A 19,982-nucleotide genomic window follows, 5' to 3' on the forward strand; every position below is an offset into this window, starting at 1 on the left:
TTGTTAATCCTTTAAAGACTCTGAAGCACTCACTCACTGTTTGGGGTTAATGTGATGGAAGAAAAGGGACACTATGTCACCTGTCCCTTCCCTCTTCCAGTGGAAGAGGTGTCCATCAAGTGTATGAGAAGAACATTAGATCATCAGCTGCCCTAGTTTCCCAGCACTCCTTTCCCCATTATTTGATCTCCCTACCCCCACCCCCAAGCACACGCCCTCATTCCAGCATGACTAAGTGATTGGCTCTTTTGTAAAAGCTTTGCCCCCCCACCCCTCGCCCAAAGTGTGTAGAGTCCATTGCATTTGCTGTGAGTAGCACTTGGGGCTTGATTTTACTTACCTTTTTAAATAAAGAAAGGATTTTGACACCTTTCACCCTACTTAAAGACTCCCTTCCATCTACACTCCAAACTGAAGGTAGTCTGGGACTTGAGTTCTTGCTGTCCTCTCTACAGATGGCGCCCATCTCAGGTCTGTGGCCTTTTTCTGTCATTTTACTTCCTTGTTTCTCACTATAAAAAGATACAGTTCTTGTTCCTATATGTATAAGCCATTGCATCCCAGATGCCTTTAAAAAAACAAAAACATATTTACAAATTGTAAAAAAGAGAACAAGCTTTAGGTTTGGCTAGTATATGAGATCTTGCGGGTCTGGCCCCCGAGGGACCACCATGTCTTTTGAATAGGGAAATGATTTGGAGTCTGTGAGCGGTCTGTCTCTTGGATGAGGCATTTTGGGTGATTGCCCTGGTTCCTTTTTCGGGGTCAGGAATGGCATCCTGTGCCTTGCTCTTCTTTTCCAAATGCAGTTAACATCTCATTGCACCTTTTTGGTCTATTACTATATCCCAAGAAGCTAATGAAAAAGAGTATCAAACCAGTTGTGCGCGCACCCCCCTCCCCCAAGAGAGCTTATCTTAGAAAGCTGTTTTGGTTGAACGTCCCTTAGGCCCACACCCTCTCTTTTGTATAAGGCTTTATTATAGAGGAATTTAAAGATAGAAGCACTCCACACGCACCCCCACCCCGATGTTCCGGTAGTTATGAGGCCCTTTCTCCCAGAGCTGCTGGGCCCAGCGCTGGTTTGGAGCTGCCCTTGCACATTCAGAGTGTTCCATTCTCACCTGGAGGAGGGACTCACATACACCCTCCCACTGTATGCCACCTCCTTCCAGGCAGCTACTGGCTGCCTCTGTGCAGGTGTGCCATCCTCACAACTGTGCTGGCAGTGTGCCTTGGGAAACCCCTGAAAGTCAGATTGCAGACTTATGCTATGCCTAAAATGCCAAATAAATATGATGAATGTAGTTGAAACCTGAGACAACACAGCGAGGTGGGTAATCACCTGGCTTTGGAGCCAACAGCCTGTGTCTTGCCTAAGCACAGTGGTCTCCGGGCACCCAGGCAGCTCAGTCAGTTAAGTGTCTGACTCTTGAGTTTGGCTCAGGTCAGGATCTCACAGTCATGGGATCAAGCCCCGTGTCGGGCTCTGCACTGAGTGTGGGGCCTGTTTGGGATTCTCTCTCTCCCTCTCTGTCTCTCTGCCCCTTCCCCCACACTCTTATTTTTTCAAAGTAAATAAATAAACATTTTTTAAAAAGTATGAAATTAGAGATGTTAATTACTATATATGAGTACTTGCATCTCTGAATCAGGAGTATAACAGTATTTTTTGTACCGCTGTTCATAGCATTGTTAGGAGCAGTACCTGGTATAGAGCGACCTTTCAGTAAATATTAATCATTAAAAAGAGCTATTGTGATCGGTTCACAGTGTATTCAAATATGGAGTGATTGTGTTGTACACCTGAAACTAGTATAATGTTATATGACAATTGCATTTTAAAAGAAAAAGAGCTGTTGTCAGACCCTGCCTTTCAGAATCCCACAGTCTAATACCTGATAGGATCTACTTGTGTGACATTTGAGGAAGCTCCGTGTTCTTATGTCTATACTTTATCTCTTCAATAGGCTGAATATTCCGAATTGGTTGAAACATTACTGTCAAGTCAGCAAGACCCGGTCATTTACCAGAGATTAGCAGACGCCTTCAACAAGCTCACCGCAAGCAGCACTCCTCCGACGCTGGACCGGAAGCAGAAGATGGCCTTCCTAAAGAGTTTAGAAGAGTTTATGGCAAATGTTGGTGGTCTCCTTTGTGTAAAATAAACAATAGAACTTTATGCTTAATTTAGATCCTTTCTGCAAAGTGCACTGAATTGCTGAAAGTTGACTTGAGTCTTGTCCTGTTCTTCAGTTCTTTGGCCGTTTTGGATTTCGGAGAGCCTGAAAGTCCAACATTAGCACAGTGAATCAGGAGAGGTCACTTTTGAGTCAGCTTCTGCTGTTGGATGTTAGCCGCAATCTGTCATACATGTCTTGTAGATTTTAAATGTTGATTTTAAGATTTTCAATTCCGTATATGTGCAAACAGTTATGGGCACCATGAAATGCACATTCAGTGCCTTTCAAACATTAGGTGGCTAGCCAAAGTTGAGATTTTCTGTTAAATACAAAGGACATATGCCCAGCATTGTTTCTCAGAATGTTGTCCACAGGACACCTGCATCTCTTGAGCTGGTTGGAAAGATTCCTGGGCCCAACTGTAGACCCTCCAAGTCAGAGTTTCTGCTTGTTGGGCCTTGGACTCTTCCTTTTTACAGGCTCCTCCCTTCTGCCACCCCAGAAGTCTTGAATCAATGCACAAGACATTGGAAACTCCTAAGAGGTTTTGTGCTTTCAGACTTTTCCTCCCTTTGATGATAGGGTTTCTAATTTAGCAGGAAAAAGAAACACCGGTGTTTGCTGGCCTCTTGGGGCACAGACACCACGTTTGTTGGCCTCTGGGACAAATCTTCTTGTTCTTTGTTGGTTGTGACATCAGCCTGGTGCTGCAGGTTTGTGTGATACAGGTATCTAATCAAACTGATGCCTGAACTTGAGGAGGAAAATGTGTGTGTGTTTTTGTTCCATAAAGCGAACTTTAGGAACTGTAGCCATTTCATTGCCTTAATTTTAAGAAGAAAATACAAAAAAGAGATTTGTTTTAGTAAGAAATCAAGTCTTGATGCTTCAGAGTTGGTTAAGAGTGTTAGCTGCTATGAACCTGGTGCCCTTTTGATCGTGTATTTATGTTGGGTTTATGACTGAAATGAAAAGTCTCATTCACACGTAGTCTAACTTTTTGGGTATGTTTCTCTTCAGCCATGGAGAACATGGCTAATAATCTATTCTGAATGGCTTGCTTAAGCAATAACTATTTTAAAGGATGTGAATTACTGATTCATACAGACTATTATACATTGGGGCATTTGGGGCAATAATTATGCTTGAGTGGACGTTCTCTTCATTTCACAAGAACTGTGTACATTTAATTTAAGAGATTAAAAAATTCCTATTTAGGTCCTCTAGTTTGATTTTTCTAATCAGGACTCTTGTATCTGCTGCCGAGCTCCGCTCAATTCCTCTGGCCAGTTTACGTGGCGGAAGCAGAAGCGACTTAGAGACTGCCGGCTCGTGAGGCTCCGCCCTCCGCACGGCACCCGGAGCCAGGCTCCCTGACGCTGCGCTGGCAAGGTTGGGCTTGCCCATGCTGCTGGGTCCATGACACCGGCAGGCTCAGCTGTCCCTCGAACGTAGTCCAGATCTGAATGGCGTCTAGTGTACGCACCTTCACAGTGCTGCTGTGAGCAACCATGTGTAACTCTGTGCTACTACCAGTTAACAGTCTGGAGCGTCTGCCTTATAGCCAGCCTGTTCCGGTGATGTTAGACACGAGTGAATGCAAGCTGGAGGCCGGAACTCTTAATTCGATTACTGTTGATTAATAAATGAGGTGGAGCAAAAGCATCTTAAAAGGAAAAAACTAGCATCACTCCTCATGAAATCCACATGTTGTATTTTTAAGAACACTTTGACAAGTGCATTTATTCTTAGGTTTCTTCTTTTTTTCCCCTTAACTTGTGGCAATACTTTTCCTTGATGTTTTGTGTTTCCCAGCCCCCTCATGCTTTCTTAAGAGTTGTGAGCAGTGTGTATCTGTGTGTTTGATAAGAATAGTCCCATTGCCAAAGGACACTGAAATACACAACTGACTGGGTAGGTCTGCCATGACAAAACAAATCAAATCAAAACCAAAATCAAATTATTATAAGTAAAGATGAGTAGGAAAGAAATACCTTGGCAAATAAAAAGGTGTCAGTGTTTAATAACTTCTTTCTAGACATAAGTATATTTGTAAAATTTGCCCAGGTTTTATTATAGTACTGCAATCTCATTAGATTCGTTTCAATTAAAGTGAGATTTACTTCAGATTGGACCAAACAAGGTTTCCGGTATCACCTTAAGGTTGATAAGTGGCAAACTGGAGGAAAAAGCAACCCCCATTTTCTAGGTAATGGAGAAACCACTTTAGTTGCAGTGGCTAAGACTTCTTTAATGGGTGTTTGTGTTAATGTTTGCCTGATTGAATATTTGTTTAGTTTTGGGGTCTTTTGTTTTACTTTGTCCAGTTTTGTCACTGGCTATGTTTATTGACTCTAGTTTTTTTGGGCTTTGTTTTAATGTTCTTGGCCCAGTGGATATAAAGAACACTGGCTTAATTCTAGTAAATTGATTTTTACTATCAAAACTAAGTTGTTATAAGAGTTTTAAAAACAAAAACATTACTTGTGCCCCCCCTTTTTATGTGTTAAAGGGACACTGTCAAGGATATGATTTTTAGAAATTTGTGTTTTATAAAATTTCTTTTGTTCATATATAGCATCCTTTAACTTCCTGTTTTCAATTCTTTGACTTATTTTATTTTCCTTGCCCATTTGTTTCCCAAGGGCACAATCTCTACAGAGGCCCAAGGCACAATCACTAAGGACTTGGTCCTTACACAATTTGTATCCATATAACTGCGCCTAGAGCTTTATTCTTGTAACGCTATTAAAAGGATAGGTTTGCTTTACAGTTCGTCTGAATGGTGACCGCCTGGGTAGCTAACCTGCTTCGCAGTATTTGACAGTGTCCTCAACGCAGCTGTCTGGGTCTTTTCTGCCTGCTGTGTCTTAAGCTGTTGGAAGACAGGGGGGCATGTTATCATTACTGCATTGAGTTTTTTGTATGGTTTAAAGTGTGACATGTAAAAAAAGCAAAAAAAAACTGCAATATTTTTCAAAGAATTTCGTCTTCATTGTAAACCGTGTTTCTAATTATATTACATTACTCTGTTCAGATATGATGGTTACTACCTTTTTCAGTTTTCACTTCAAAACCAAGCATCTCTATAATTTCCCCTCAGTCAGCAATTTTTCATGCTCCCCGTACTGTCTTTGATTGAACTTTTCTCTTTTACCAAGATGTCAACTCTTTGTCTTTCTAATACCACCATATATCCCATTTCTGTTTATATCTGTATGAATCCCTCAAGTATTGAAGGTAACTGGCTTTCAGTTTCAAGGATTTCAGGTTTGAATCTCCTACTATTCAGTGTCAGTTGAACCCTTAAAAGACTCATCTGTTACAGTTTACTTGTTTCTGTTTGCCACTTATCATTAGAAGTAGTTGTCATTAAACCTTACTAAGTTAGCTGTCTCTGATGGATAATTATCATAATTGGTTCCTGAATAAAATATTAGCTGTTAAGGCAGAAGGAACCTCAGTACTTCTTAGTGTCGTTGTTGTTTTAACCAGAAAATAAGGAACTGATTGGATATAAGCTTTTAACATCATTTTCTTTAAATTCTTCTACAAAACAGAATAGCTGATTTGAGGATGTAATAATGTTTTAAATTATTTAAAAATTAAGTGGATATTCTCCGATTTGGTAAAACACTGCATTTAAGAATTAGTTAAAAACTGATTTTCTAAAATTAACAAACGTCCAAATTAAGCATATTGCTGAGCTCAAATTGATTTGAAGTGCCCTGGTTCAGGCTGAACTTGAAGTGTGTAATTTAGAGGTGTAAAATGTGAAATAGTCCTGACTGATTATAATGGGAACCCAGGACATACTTAGCCAAAGAATCTGTTTGGTCCATGTGAAGATACAAATTTAATAATGGCCGTCTGTTCTGTTTTAAAGAGGATGGGTGCCCTGTTTCTGGCCTGTAGCGCGCTCTACTTCGAAAAGACAAATACTCCACGGCAGCTTTGGTGGTGCCTGCGAGGTGCAGCTTGCACATTAGACTCCAGAGACACACCCAAAACCTTCCTCTTCCACACCCACTGGGGCTTCACTCCTTACTTATTCCCAGGCCGCCTCACCGGGGGAGAGATGTTGTTTTCTCCTTTTCAGTCCTCTTAGCTATTAGGAGCTATCAGATATGTACTAATAGCTCATTTTTCTAGCCTGAAATTAAAACTACACTGTATCTGCACTATGTACCTGATGAGGATCTGACCTCAAGTGTGTTCTGAGCCCAGGCTTCCTGGCATGGTGTCTTTTACCACATAAAATTATGACAAACTGCAAATACTGGTATTGTGATTTGGTTCTCTGTACAAAGAAAGAAGCTCCATGCAGTGAGTTTGTGGTTTAATGGTCACAAAATGTTAGCACTGCTACCATTCAGCACGTGTAAAATTTTTTAAATTTATAAATATTAAAATTTTAAACTTACATAAAGACTTTTCAGTTTTTTTAAGAGACCCAGGGATGAGTATACTGTTTAAATATTTACCTCTACTAACATTACTAATGAAGGTATAAAGTTGCATTTAATTTTTCAAAAGATGCTACAGTATGATTTTAGGAAATAAGGCTATGTATTGAGCCAGTTACAAGCTGAATATCAAATTGATAAAATTTTATTTGTATTTTTTAAATCCATAAATGGGAGTTAAAAATGTGTCTTTCCACTAAATATTTTTATTACATTTTTGTTTTGGCCATGTGTGATTTGTTCATGGGTATTTAGCTAGAGCGTTTTATGAAGCTTGTTGAAATGCTGCTAGTTCATTTACAGTCATAGGATGATTGACACTGGGGACACTACACAGTCATAAAATAATTTTAAGTAAAAACATGAGACATATCTGTATAGATAAAAGACCTGCATTACCTTCTGGGGAAACGCCCAAACCTTAATAGAGTGTTCAGGACTCAGAAAGTAAGGGTTTTGTTTGTATTCTGTAAGGCTGAGCAGATTCATTTTTACCTTACCTCATGGTCTTCGAAACAGTTTCAGAGTTACTAGTTAAATCACTGGACTTGGGCATATTTGTGGTAAATATTGTTTAGTAGTTTGGGTCTTTCTTTTTTGGCCTTTTCAGGTAAAGTGGAGAATTACCATCCTGCTGGGTTAGACTTACAGACCCAACCTTAAATCTTGTAAACATGTTCAGTGGAAAAGTAATATTTTTAAGAAAAGGAAATGCATTTTGAAATATATTTATTTTAAACTTGATTTTGCTTTGAATATTCATCGATTTATAATGGTATTTCTTAGGTTATGTTGAAATGTGATTCTACTCCAAGGGTAGATAAAGAAAAAGCAGGTTAAAAGGCACAGGGAGTAGTAGAGTGCATGTGGAGTTTTTGTTTCCCCTCTTACATTAAGGGGTAGGACTCAAGCACAGGCTGATCAGCTGTCTTTTGAAGAGGGCCATAAATGATTTTAAAGGTCCCATATATAAAAATTAGTATTTTTAAATTGTCATCTTTAATGGTTCTCTCTAAAAATAGCCATTTTATATTGAGTGGTTTGTGAAGAATGCCTTTGGTGCATGGATTAGGTTACACGACATTTTTGTGTTTTAAGCATGACATCCCAGATTGAATCTTGTGCATTCTTTGTAATCTCAAATGGCAGTTGAATTTGACTATATTTTGAAACTAAGTGGAAGCAAAGGCATGTTGGGTGAAATAAATGAGAAACTAACAAATATTTTAATTTCCATACTAGTTAGCGGTTTCAAGTTTTGATAGTGTTCATTTTGGCTTACTTTGCCAGGTTAGTCCTCCAGGATCCTGAGATCTTAGGCTGCAGTATTGATTTGTGCCCCTGCTTATAACTGCATTTCCCTGGATAGTCCTTTTGGAGGACTGACCTGGTAAAGCCATTTGAACTGGTACAGTAGAGGGGAGAGGTGGGAAGACCTAAATTCGATTCCTAACTAATACATCCTCTATATCATAGGACCACAAATGTTAATTCTTCCCAAAGGGAAAATTTTAGACATGGCAGTGGATATAATAGTGGATGCTCAAGAGATTCCATTATATTTAAAGATTGTTTGCTACAAGCACATTTTGATCCATCAGTGTGTTCTAATCAAAGTCTACTACCTGATAGTCATTAATTACTTTTAAGCCCTGTAATAATCTTCACATCAATAAAATGTGACCTAGCCACAACCACCATGTTGATATTGGGATAGAGTTTACCATACTACTTACTGTTTCTTCTTTTCTATATGAGAAAATAGATTATTTGAGTTGGTAGTTTCAATTTCTGTTGAATATTCAGCTTATAATACTACAATAACAAAAATCATAACAGTGATTCCCAAATTCCCAATTTTTTTTTTTGGAGTTTATTTATTTTGAGAGACTGAGTGCAAGCAGGCGAAGGGGCAGAGAGGAAGAATCCCAGGCAGGCTCTCTGCTATCAGTGCAGAGCCATAATGAACATGGGAGTTGAACTCACAAAACTGAGATCATTTGTCTGTTTTAGAGAGAACGCCAACATGCCCGTGGCAGAGGAATCCCAATGAAGCAGACTCTGTCACTGCAGAGCCCAACTTGGGGTTTGAACTCCCGAAACTGTGAGATCATGACCTGAGCCAAAATCGAGTCAGTTGCCCAACTGAGGCCCTCAGGTGCCCAAGGAGCTCTAGAAGATCTTAATGAGATTTTCATCAGCTTATTAATAGTTTCTTCTTGGAGCATCTTATGGGACTAGAATTCTAGGCAACATCCTTTGCAACATGCTTAGGCTACTTTGAGTAATTTGGTAATACATTACTTGACAAATGGAAGAAAAATACCTGAGTCTGTTCTTGTAATTATATGTATTCCTAGTTATTTTTTAGAAAAGGAAAAACTGAGTATAAATTCATCTTTATCTCAAGAAATCTTTTCAGGGCGCCTGGGTAGCTCAGTGGGTTAAGTGGCTGACTTCAGCTCAGGTCACTATCTCACGGTTCATAAATTCGACCCCCTCATCGAACTCTGTGCTGACAGCTCAGAGCCTGGAGCCTACTTTGGATTCTGTGTCTCCCTTTCTCTCTGACCCTCCCCCACTCATGGCTGTTTCTCTCTGTCTCAATAAATAAAACATTAAAAAATAATTTGAAAAAACAAACCTTTTCAGAGTAATCTTCATTCTTTTTATGCAGCATTTCTGAAAAGTCATGAGATGAACAAAAATTTTTGAATAAACAAAGGAGTAATTCCTGAATTGAAATTGATTTAAAAGCATCTTTCAAGTCTAGTTTAACTTGACAAATAATCTTCACTTCAATACCAATCAAATTGCTTTTGATGTGTTACATTTTTTATGATTTTAATAACCATTAAATTATAATGCAAATGTTTCACCAGGAAAATCCTAATCCTCGTGTTAGTGAGACATGCTGTCTGGCCAGTCAGCACTCTTGGTGAAAGTATAACTATATGAACTTTCTGATATCTAAGTCACTTTAATTATAAAAATAACATGTCATACACACTACATTAAGGTAACTATTGTGTCTCACAGGATATGAAAACATTTGAAACTTTGAAAGCTTATAAAGATGTTTAAAGCCAAAACTAATTTTTAGTATAAAATTTTCTATTTATAAGCCAAGGCAGTTTTGTATTTATGGAACACTACGTCTGCAAAAGTATACTGCCATAAAAGTTGCTTATTAATTATTTCTTGGTTCATGTTATTTATTTCCTTTAGCTTTTATTTTTCTTTCCAGCTCTTTTGCTAAGTTACATCTGATTTTTGAAATATTGCTTAATAGCTTTGTCATCAGTTCAACTTTCAAAGTAAAAAAAAAAAAGCATGGGTTGTTATAGACCTGGAAACAGTAATTAAAATAGAAAGCATGGTACTCAACAAAGTTGTAAATCTCTTTCATGAACTACTGAATGGCATCATTTGGCAGCTCAGCAATTCATTTATATCCTCACCTTATCCCAGAAAGGATTTAAAGCTAATCAGCAGAATATATAAAACTTAGTAAGGTAAAATTAGTAAAGGAAAGGAAGGTAGGAACATAATATATAGATTGATTTCCTTGGGGAATGGAAAATAAACATCTCACGATTTGGTAACAGCGAAGGTGGAAGGGAACACTTCTTAGAGTAAATTCTTGTTATGTGGTAGTTACTGTGCTAAGCACTCAACACTGAAGACTCTGGAAGAGTAATGGCAAGTCAGCTGACCAAATAGTATCCATCATTTTCATGAAGAATGTGGTTGCCTCATGATTGGATTGTTTGCCAAATTAGTAGCTGGTCTTATTTCAGCATGAAGACGTCTGCCTACATCATCTGTTTACCAATCAGATCTTGCACTCATTTACACTGCTTGCATTTTTTGCAGCTAATCCCCAAATAAAAATGGATATAGCTGGACTTATATGTTAATATAAGTTTGGGTAGGTAAACCATTCTGAGGAGGAAATCTGACCAAAGTGCAGGGTTTGAGGGTTTTCGTAATCCTATTCATATAAAACCTCAATTTAATGTCTCAGTTCCTCTAAGACCGAGTAAACTAGATAGACGCTTAAATTTAATGTTTGCGAAACGTACTAGTTTCGAGTGCAAAATAGGCTACTTGGAATACGTTTAAATTGAAGGGAATCTAATTAAAACCGTACTTTTTTTTTTTTTTTTTTTTGCCACCATTCTTGGAGGTAATTTATAAGCTAGAGAAAACGAGAAAGGGACCATTCCTAGCAAGAGCAGACTAGAGCGCACCATCACAGCAGGACTGGAACACCTGGAGGATACTGCGTTCCGGGTCTTCCGGAAGCGCTCTCGGGCTGCAGGGTGTGCGCATGCGCGGGAGCGGCGCGGGCTCGCGCAGGCCGGCCTCACCGCTGTCTCAGCTGAGGGTGACTGCGCACGCGTGGCTACTGAGTGGACGGACTTGGGCTCGAAGGTGGGCTTGCTTCCGCGCTGGTCTGCGGCTTCGGAGTCGGTTATGGTTCTTTTTCTGTCTTTCACCCTTTCTCCAGGGCAGTAAAGGCGGAGGGATTCAACTAAGGGGGTCTGGGGTGGGCAGACGAGCCGAGAGGAGCCCGGCCTCGTGGGCTGGGGCCTGTGAGCAGCCGCACAGCCTGGCCTCGACAGTCCAGGTGCGGAGGACAGATATTAGCCCCCGGCCCGTGCAGGAAGAGGAGAACGCCCCTCCGACCCGAAATGGGATTGGGCCTACTATCCCGTACTTCTTTGACCAGGACGTTTGAGCCTCCATACCTGCCTTAGGAGGCCGGTCCGGTGCTGGGCGCGGGGTGTATAGTGGAGTAGACGAGACCCCAGCTGCCTAGGAGCTGGCGTGGAGACGTGAAACTTGGCAGTGCAGAAAGGCAGCAGCCTCTAACGGGTGCAGTGTGGCAAAGTACGGGATCCACGCGGGGTCGCGGACACTTCCGGGGTGGGGAGGGGATGCTGAGTAAAACCAGAGGGATATCTTGATCGGGTTTGGAGTTACGTGGAGGTATAAGGCAGTTCATTGCATTGTACCCTTATGAAGTGTATGTACTTCACTTTAGGTAAATTTAACCTCACTTTATCTTAAAGTTAATTTTTTTAAATAACAGGATAAGTGGAATTATAGAAAGCAAGAGGGAAGGAAGCATTTTAGGCAGGGGTAACTTCATAGGCAAAGATGCAAAGAAAAGGAAAGATTATGGCCCTTTCCTTAAAAAAAAAATTCTAATGCTTTTTTATTTTTGAGCGACCAAGAGTGCGAGCAGGGAAGGGTCAGAGAGAGGGAGATAAAGAATCAGAAACAGGCTTCAGGCTCTGAGCTAGCTGTCAGCACAGAGCCCGACGCGGGGCTGGAACCCACGAACCACGAGATCATGACCTGAGCCAAAGCCGGTTGCTCAACCGACTAAGCCACCCAGGCACCTCGATGGCCCTTTCCTAGTAGTAAATCAGATTAAGGGCCGAATCATAGTGCAATATGCAAAATGTATTTAGGGAACATCTAGGCCATTCTTACCTATTTGCCTGTGAGGCTCCCTCAATTTACTTAGGTGTCTGGTATGAATCCTAAGTTAATGCACGTTTCACTGGATCACACTTACTTGAACAAAATAACTTGCAGAAGGCCATATGATACTATGTGAATTTATACAGTAGGGGAGGGAGTGGCTTTAAGTAAAATTGATAATAGGGAGGTTGTAGAAATTTATACATTTGAAATTTAGTTGGGTTTACCTATTGCTTTTTAGGGTTACATTCGTTATATTGAGTTAAGTACTGTTTAAAGCAATAGAAATTAACCACAGTAGACTGTGGTAATCCCTACTGCTAATCCCTACTGATGCTGTACATTACTGCATCGAGCCCTTTGCTCATGCTGTTCCTTCTGTAATCCTCACTCTTCATCTTTTCTTCTCCCTCAAGGCCAGGTTAAAATGCCTCATTTCTATTCTCTGCCCATGCATGCTCTCCATTCTGATCCCATGGCACTAAATGGTGCTTTTCTAATGGCTCACCACATTATCACAATCACTTGTCTCTTTCTCAGCCCTGGCACTGTAGACATTTGGGGCCGGATGGTTCCTTATTGTGGGGGACTGCCTTGTACATTGTATTTGCAAGCATTCCTGGACTCTACCAGGAATTCTCTCCAGTCCTGACAACCAGAAATCTCTCCAGACATTGCCAAATGTTCCCCTTCTGCGGCAGGGGCTTGCACAGTCTCCTGTGAGAACCTGGTCTCAGGCCATGTAATAAGGTTCAGCATCAGTTTGATAGTAATATGACACAGCACTTCCCAACGTTTTTTTACTTGAAAATCTCTTTCACGTCAATTTTATAAACCTGCTTAGAAAACTGTTAAGCAACACTAAAGATTTGATGAAGTAGTGACTTAAGTAAAAAAAATTTATTAAAACTGAAGCTCATTTAATTTAGCCTGTAGCAATGTTTATTACATAAGCAGATTTCAATTTTTCCCATTTAACAAGTGATGCAGTTGTGAACTCACTTTAGTAATGCAGGAAGGAGTCTATGACTGCTAAAATTGCAGCCCTTCCGTTCTCCACGTTCCTTCGTTGATCTTATCATCCAACACATACTTTATTTCTATTGTGTATAGTCTGTCTGTGTCACTGGAATGTCATCTCCAAGGGGACTTGGATTTTGATTTCCATCACCAAGAACAGTGCTTAGTACAAGGCAATACCTCAATAAATGATTATCAAGTGAATGGATTTGATCAGCTTTAAGATAAAATTTTATTTTGGGACAAAATTCATGCTAAAATATAGATTGAAGTGTAATTGCTTTTGACAGCCACGAAAGTAGACAGTTTTCTTAAACTGCTTTTGGGAATTCTTTATTTTGCACTTAACATCACCTGGTGTCTTTTTATGGTTTTCATGTTTTATTTCTAAATGACTAGCTCACAGATTTCAAGCTACAGTTTGAAAGCCCTTCTCCACATACGCAGCTGTGGAAAGTGCTTATAAATAAAAATTCAAATATTTCTGTCTAGGACAAGGAAAGACATATATACATGTGCCTATGTGAATGTATATGGATATACACACAGACATATATCTGTACATTAACACATACATACTTTTCTTTGTCCTTTACCTCTTCTAGTCAGTATCATGGTACAGATTTGATCAGAAACTGGTTGTACACTTCAGCTCTGCCAGGAGACGTTGGCTTTTAATAGTTACCCAATTCTTTTGCTGAATGAAAGGAACTCTTAATCCTGAAATGCCAAACCAAACTTAGACCTTTTAGTAGGTTGCAGATCAGTTTGCTATGTTTTCTTAGCTTTTCTCAGCTAGGCATGCACACACACCAATCTGGAATTTCCACCTGGAAATTCTCCAGCGTGATAGCTCCTGGTATGCTTTCCTAAATATTTATTCTTTGTGCCTTTCGCAGTAAACTAAAATTACTAATTTAAAGCCTTCATAGCATTCCTCTGTGGGACTGCTGCAGACACCTCAGTGTTGATTTAAGTTATTTTTATTCTAAATTAAAACCTCAGAGGTAAATAATTTGTCCTGCTTTTAATCCTTCCACAACTATAGAACTTAACACATTCTCAAATTCAGTATAAACAAAACCATAAAACAGCAAAATTCAAACTAACAGTTCATTGCAGACATTGTTTTATTGCTGAATTAGTTGGCAGTTCTTTCAAAATTATGCCTAATTTACTTCAAATTGTACAATGCATTGGTTCTTTTAACAGCCATTTGATGCAAATGCTGTTTCCTCTTCCTTGAATGCCCCTTCTCCTTTCTTTGCCTATGTAGAAGTATTCTTTAGATCCTATCTTAAATATTAGTTCTTCAGGGAATCCTCTAACAACCAGAGCCATGACAACAATCTACTTACCTTGCTTAACCATTGATAGTCACTCTAAAGACATTTCCCGGGGTGCCTGGGTGGCTCCGTCGGTTAAGCCTCCGGCTTTGGCTCAGGTCAGATCTCACGTTCGTGGGTTCGAGCCCCGCATTAGGTTCTGTGCTGACAGCTAGCTCAGAGCCTGGAGCCTGCTTCTGGTTCTGTGTCTCCTTCTCTCTCTGCCCCTCCCCCTCTCATGCTCTGTCTCTCTCTGTATCAAAAATAAATAAAATATTTAAAAAATAAATAAAGACATTTCCCATGTCACATCAAATTTACCATCTTATCTGTCTTTGTGCAGTTCAGTAGTGTTAATACATTCACACTGTTGTGCAGCCTTACCACCATCCATCTCCACTTTTCATCTTGTAAAACTAAACATACACACATTAAACAACTTCCTATTCTTCCCACCCTCAGCCCCTGGCAACCACCATTCAACTTTCTGTTTTTGTGAGTTGGACTACTTTAGGTGCCTCATATCCTAGAGTATTTGTCTTTTTGTCACTGCCTTTTTTCGCTTAGCATGATGTCCTCAAGGTTCATCCATATTGCAGCCATGTATCAATTTCCTTCCTTTTTAAGTCTGAATGATATTCCTTTGTAGGTATATCCATTCATCTGTTTATAAACACTTGGGTATCAGTCTCTTAAATGATGTAGAAAGCAAAGTAGTTAATAAATTGAATACTAGCTTTTATAATTGCCCATATTTACCTTTACTGAGATCTTTATTTGTACATATGGCTCTACACTGTCTAGTGTCCTTTCATGTCTTTTTTTTAGGTCTATTATTTTGAGAGTTGGAGAGTGCAAGTGGGGGAGGGGCAGAGAGGGAGAGAGAGAATCCCAAGCCGGCTCCACACTGACAGTGCAAAGCCCATGAGATCATGACCTGAGCCAAAATCCCAAAATTAAGGGTCAGATGCTTAACTGACTGAATCACCCAGGTGCCCCTCGTGTGCTTTTGTTTCAGCCTGCAGGACTCACTTTACCAATTTTTGCAGGGCAGGTCTAGTGGTAACAAACTCTCAGGTTTCCTTTATCTGTAAATGTCTTAATTTCGTCCTCACTTTTGAAGGACATTTTCATCATATCTAGGGTTACTGGTTGATTTTTTTTTCCTGTTCAGAACTTTGAGTATACCAGTCCACTGCCATCTAGCCTCCAAAATTTCTGATGAAAAATCTGATGATCTTAGTGATGATCCTTTTTATGTGACAGTATGTGACAAGTCACCTCTCTTGGTGCTTTCAAGATTATGTCTTCAGCTTTTAATAGTGATTATAATGTGTATTGGTGTGGGCGTCTTGAGTTTATCTTATTAGAACTCATTATGCTTCTCACGTTTATAGTTCTATCTTTAACCTAATTTGGGAAGTTTTCAGTCGTTATTTCTTCAAAGAATTGCTCTGTCCCTTTCTCTTTTCTGGGACTCTCACAATGTGTATTTTGGTACACTTGATACCATGCTATTAGGTTCTGTTCACTTTTCTTAAGTCTTTTTTTCTTTGTCTTTTCCACAAACTCAGTAATTTCAGTTATCTTCAAGTTTGCTGATTTTTCTGCCTACTGTAAGGTGCTTTTGAATTCCTCTAGTGAATTTTTCATTTCAGTAATTGTAATTTCCAGCATTGGAATTCCCTTTTGCTGTCTTTTTATGTTTTCTATCTCTGTTGATATTTCCATTTTGTTCATACATCATTTTCTTTGTTTTTCCCACATCTTCCTTTAATTCTCTTAGCATCTTTCAGACAGTAAGTCTACCATATGATCTTTCTCAGGGATCATTTCTGTTGTTTTCCTATGAATGGGCATTATTTTCCAGTTTCTTTGTATGCCTTGTAATTTTTTTTTTGAAAACTGGATATTTGAATCTAATAATATTGGAACTCTGGAAGTCATATTCTCCCCCTTCCCAAGGATTTGCTGCTTTTGTTGTTGTTTTGTTTATTATTTTTGTTTTCTGATTGTTGTAGGGCTGTCTGCACTGAGTGTCAACCTGAGATGTAAACTTAAGGTTTTCTAAGTTTTTTCTGAGCCTCCACCTCTTCCTGAGCCATGTTCAGGGACTTCCTAAATTCCCCTGTATATGCAACTGCTTTGTATAATGATCTAGTCCTTCAATGTCTGGCTCCTAAAAGAAGAAAAAGAGAAAAATAAAGCTAGGAGAGAAGTGTTGGCCCTTTAAATCCCCTCAAAGTTGTTTTGGCTGGAGGTGGAAGTGATGACAGTGGGAGCCTTGAGGTAATGGCTGCCTGACTGTGGTCCCCGCATCCACAATCAGAAGGACACAGGTCCCCGATATTTGAAGGACAGAGCCTTTATGGTGTACCTTGGCTCCCACAAGTTGTGTACAGACTGCTCCTGGAACTTTTGAAATTGTGTGTTCTTGGGTTTTGTATTTGTTTATTTGGTGTCAGTTCATTACAGGGCCAAACTAGTGGCCAAAGTTGTTTACATCCTCGCTAGAAACCCGCTCTCCTGGGCACATCAAAGTCTTCCCACAAAGCCCCAACCACGGCTGTAGAATGTGTGTTTACTTTGTGCCCAATAGGGGGCATCCACACCCAGTTCCTTCCCAGCCATCTTAGCCATAATGACAGAGTTCCAGGTCTCTCTCTCTCTCTCTGCTTCCTTGTCCCCACACGGGACAGGTTTTGTGTGGCCCTTCATGGTGCACTGTGCCTCTCATTCCCAGGGGGACTGTGAATAATATTAAACACTCAATAGCATTGACTTCTCCATATCCCCAGTCACTTCTGTATATTAAAACCAAAGACAAAACAGAATCATGTGCACAGCATCCTGACACAGGAATAAGAATTGGGGTTGAGGGGGTAGCTGCTGCTGAGCTATGTGCCGAAATTAACTGGAATTAACTGGAATTTGCTTCTTTTGGGGGAAGCTGCAAGCCTTTGAATAGACTCTTGAGTTCTAAAAATAGCTACATCCAGGGCGCCTGGGTGGCCTAGTGGGTTGAGCATTCAACTCGTGATGTCAGCTCAGGCCGTGATCTCACAGTTGTCACAGTTGTGAGATCAAGCTCCACATCAGGCTCTGCACTGAGCCTGGAGCCTGCTTGGGATTCTCTCTTCCTCTCTGCCTGCCCTCCCCATGCTTTCTGTCTCTGTCTCAAAATAAATAAACATTTAAAAAATGTTCTTTCAAGCATTTAAACATGTCAGACAGATTGTGCCAGTACAGTCTCCCCAGAATCCACTAATAACACACTATTTTTCACCACTCATTCCCCTGGATACCACTTTAGACAGTGCCAACCCCCAGAACAGCCTCATCTCTTTCTGACCACTTTATTTTGAGGCTGTAAAATGATGGAACTGCAGCTTGGATGACTCACTGCATTATTGCCTACAATTGATACAGTGATAACTGTATTTCATCAAATCTCAGGTGCCATGGATTATAAAAATACCATCACTTTAAGAAAACATGCTCACGGGGGCACCTGGGTGGCTCAGTTGGTTGAGCGTCTGGCTTCGGCTCAGGTCATGATCTCACGGTTCATGGGTTCGAGCCCCATGTCAGGCTCTGTGCTGATAGCATGGAGCCTGCTTCAGATTCTGTCTCCCTCTCTCTCTGACCCTCCCCTACTCACGCTGTCTCTCTTTCTCTCAAAAATAAATAAAAACATTTAAAAAAAGAAATAGATATTATTAAAAAATTCATTCTGCAAGGAGTCTTAAAAATGGGAAATTCTCATTTGTAAAAAGGATACATGTAAAGGAAAAGCCTGTATTTGTTAAGCAGGGTTCAGTAGGAGACCTCTGTAGATGTTTGATCTCAGAAACTTTAAATATGAGTTTCCTTTATAAAATCCACTTCCAGGGGCACTTGCGTGGCTTAGTTGGTTGGGCATCCAAGTCTTGATTTCAGCTCAGGTCATTATCTCACGGTTCTCAGACGTAGGTCTGAGCCCTGCATCAGGCTCCAAGCAGAAACTGGGAGCCTGCTTGGGATTTCTCTCTCCTCTCTCTGCCCCTCCGCTGCTCACTCTCTGACTAAAATTAAAACAAAAAAAAATTTTTTTAATAAATGAAAAACAAAAACCTCACTTCCAGTTTGGATTCCTCCTGTGAGATAAAAAAATTTCTAAATTGCTTTTTTTTTAATTTTTTTAATTTTTTTAATTTATTTTTGATATAGAGAGAGAGAGCGAGCATGAGAGGGGGAGGGGCAGAGAGAGAAGGAGACACAGAACTGGAAGCAGGCTCCAGGCTCTGAGCTAGCCGTCAGCACAGAGCCTGACACGGGGCTCGAATCCATGAACGTGAGATCTGACCTGAGCTGAAGTAGGAGGCTTAACCGACTGAGCCACCCAGGCGCCCCTAAATTGCTATTTTTTAAGTTTATTTATTTTGAGAGAGAGAGAGTATGTGTGTGCAAATGGGTGAGAAGCAGAGAAGGGGGAGACAGAAAATCCCAAGTAAGCTTCGCGCTGTCAGCCCACAGAGCCTGACCCAGGGCTCCAGCCCACGAACAGGAAGATCATGACCTGAGCCAAAACCAGGAGTCAGATGCTTAAATGACAGAACCACCCAGGTGTCCCTCTAAATCCCTATTTGATGGGACGGGAAAAAATACCCCCACAATATCTGCTCATTTATTGGCAGGTTTCAGACGATTTGTGAAATGAGTGATTGTGATGATGAGGACATTCCCCAGCTGTCTTCCCACACCTTAGCAGCCCTCCAGGAATTTTATTCTGAGCAGAAGCAGCAAAGCGACCCAGGTGGAGATGATAAATACAATCTCGGAGTTATAGAAGAGAACTGGGTAAGTAAACACCTTCCGTGTCGCTCAGGACATATGGCTGTGGTGCTTGCTGATTCTGCCCCTGCCTCTACCTGTCCAAGGGTGTCGGCCTGCGCCCTGCCTCTCACCCATGTCTGCCTCCCCTGTCCCTCAATAGCTGATTCCCTTGTGCTGCTAAGATAGAAAGCAGCCCCTGAACATTCAAGACTGTATAAATGGAGATTTTCCTCGTTCTGACAGGCAGGCTGGTTGGTGATCAGACGGGGACAGCATGTCATTTGTGACCAGCACAAACTTGTGCTTCCTTCTTGTGCACAGACACTTGCTGTTGGTTTTCCTGGCACTCATCATCCTTGTGGAGGGGGTAAAATATAATACTGCAGTAAATGGCGTAATTAATTTAAATGTGAGATGAAAAAAAGATGAAAAGGAGTTCTGAAAAAGATATTAGTAGGTTCTTATACATAGTATGTATTTAAATTGTATTTTTATGGTATAAATAAAAATAGGAATTAAAAGAGAATAAAAGGAGTGAAGGGAAACTAACATAAGCTAGAACCTAGAAATGTAAATTTTTACAGGACACGGTTGAGAAATAGATGAAACTTGGGTTTTCTGTCAGTGCCTACCCCTGGATAGTCTCTGTCCATCACTTGCCACCTAGAAGGAAGCTC

General features: G+C 40.4%; 2 protein-coding genes across 8 annotated transcripts in view; both read left to right on the forward strand.

The window, feature by feature from the left end:
• The window catches only part of XPO4 (exportin 4), a 125,317-nt gene extending 118,711 nt beyond the window's left edge, over nucleotides 1–6,606 (forward strand). For all 6 annotated transcript variants that reach the window (XM_029936977.1, XM_029936978.1, XM_029936979.1 and 3 more), the window contains one exon: nucleotides 1,971–6,606. In XM_029936977.1, the coding sequence (XP_029792837.1) occupies nucleotides 1,971–2,168 (198 nt within the window). In that variant the 3' untranslated portion in view covers nucleotides 2,169–6,606. The remainder of the gene's footprint in view (nucleotides 1–1,970) is intronic.
• A 4,376-nt stretch (nucleotides 6,607–10,982) lies between these two features.
• The window catches only part of EEF1AKMT1 (EEF1A lysine methyltransferase 1), a 19,889-nt gene continuing 10,889 nt past the window's right edge, over nucleotides 10,983–19,982 (forward strand). For both annotated transcript variants that reach the window (XM_029936985.1, XM_029936986.1), the window contains exons 1-2: nucleotides 10,983–11,086; nucleotides 19,167–19,329. In XM_029936985.1, the coding sequence (XP_029792845.1) occupies nucleotides 10,983–11,086; nucleotides 19,167–19,329 (267 nt within the window). The remainder of the gene's footprint in view (nucleotides 11,087–19,166; nucleotides 19,330–19,982) is intronic.

Source organism: Suricata suricatta, chromosome 4, assembly GCF_006229205.1.
Source record: "Suricata suricatta isolate VVHF042 chromosome 4, meerkat_22Aug2017_6uvM2_HiC, whole genome shotgun sequence".
Classification (NCBI taxonomy): Eukaryota; Metazoa; Chordata; class Mammalia; order Carnivora; family Herpestidae; genus Suricata; species Suricata suricatta.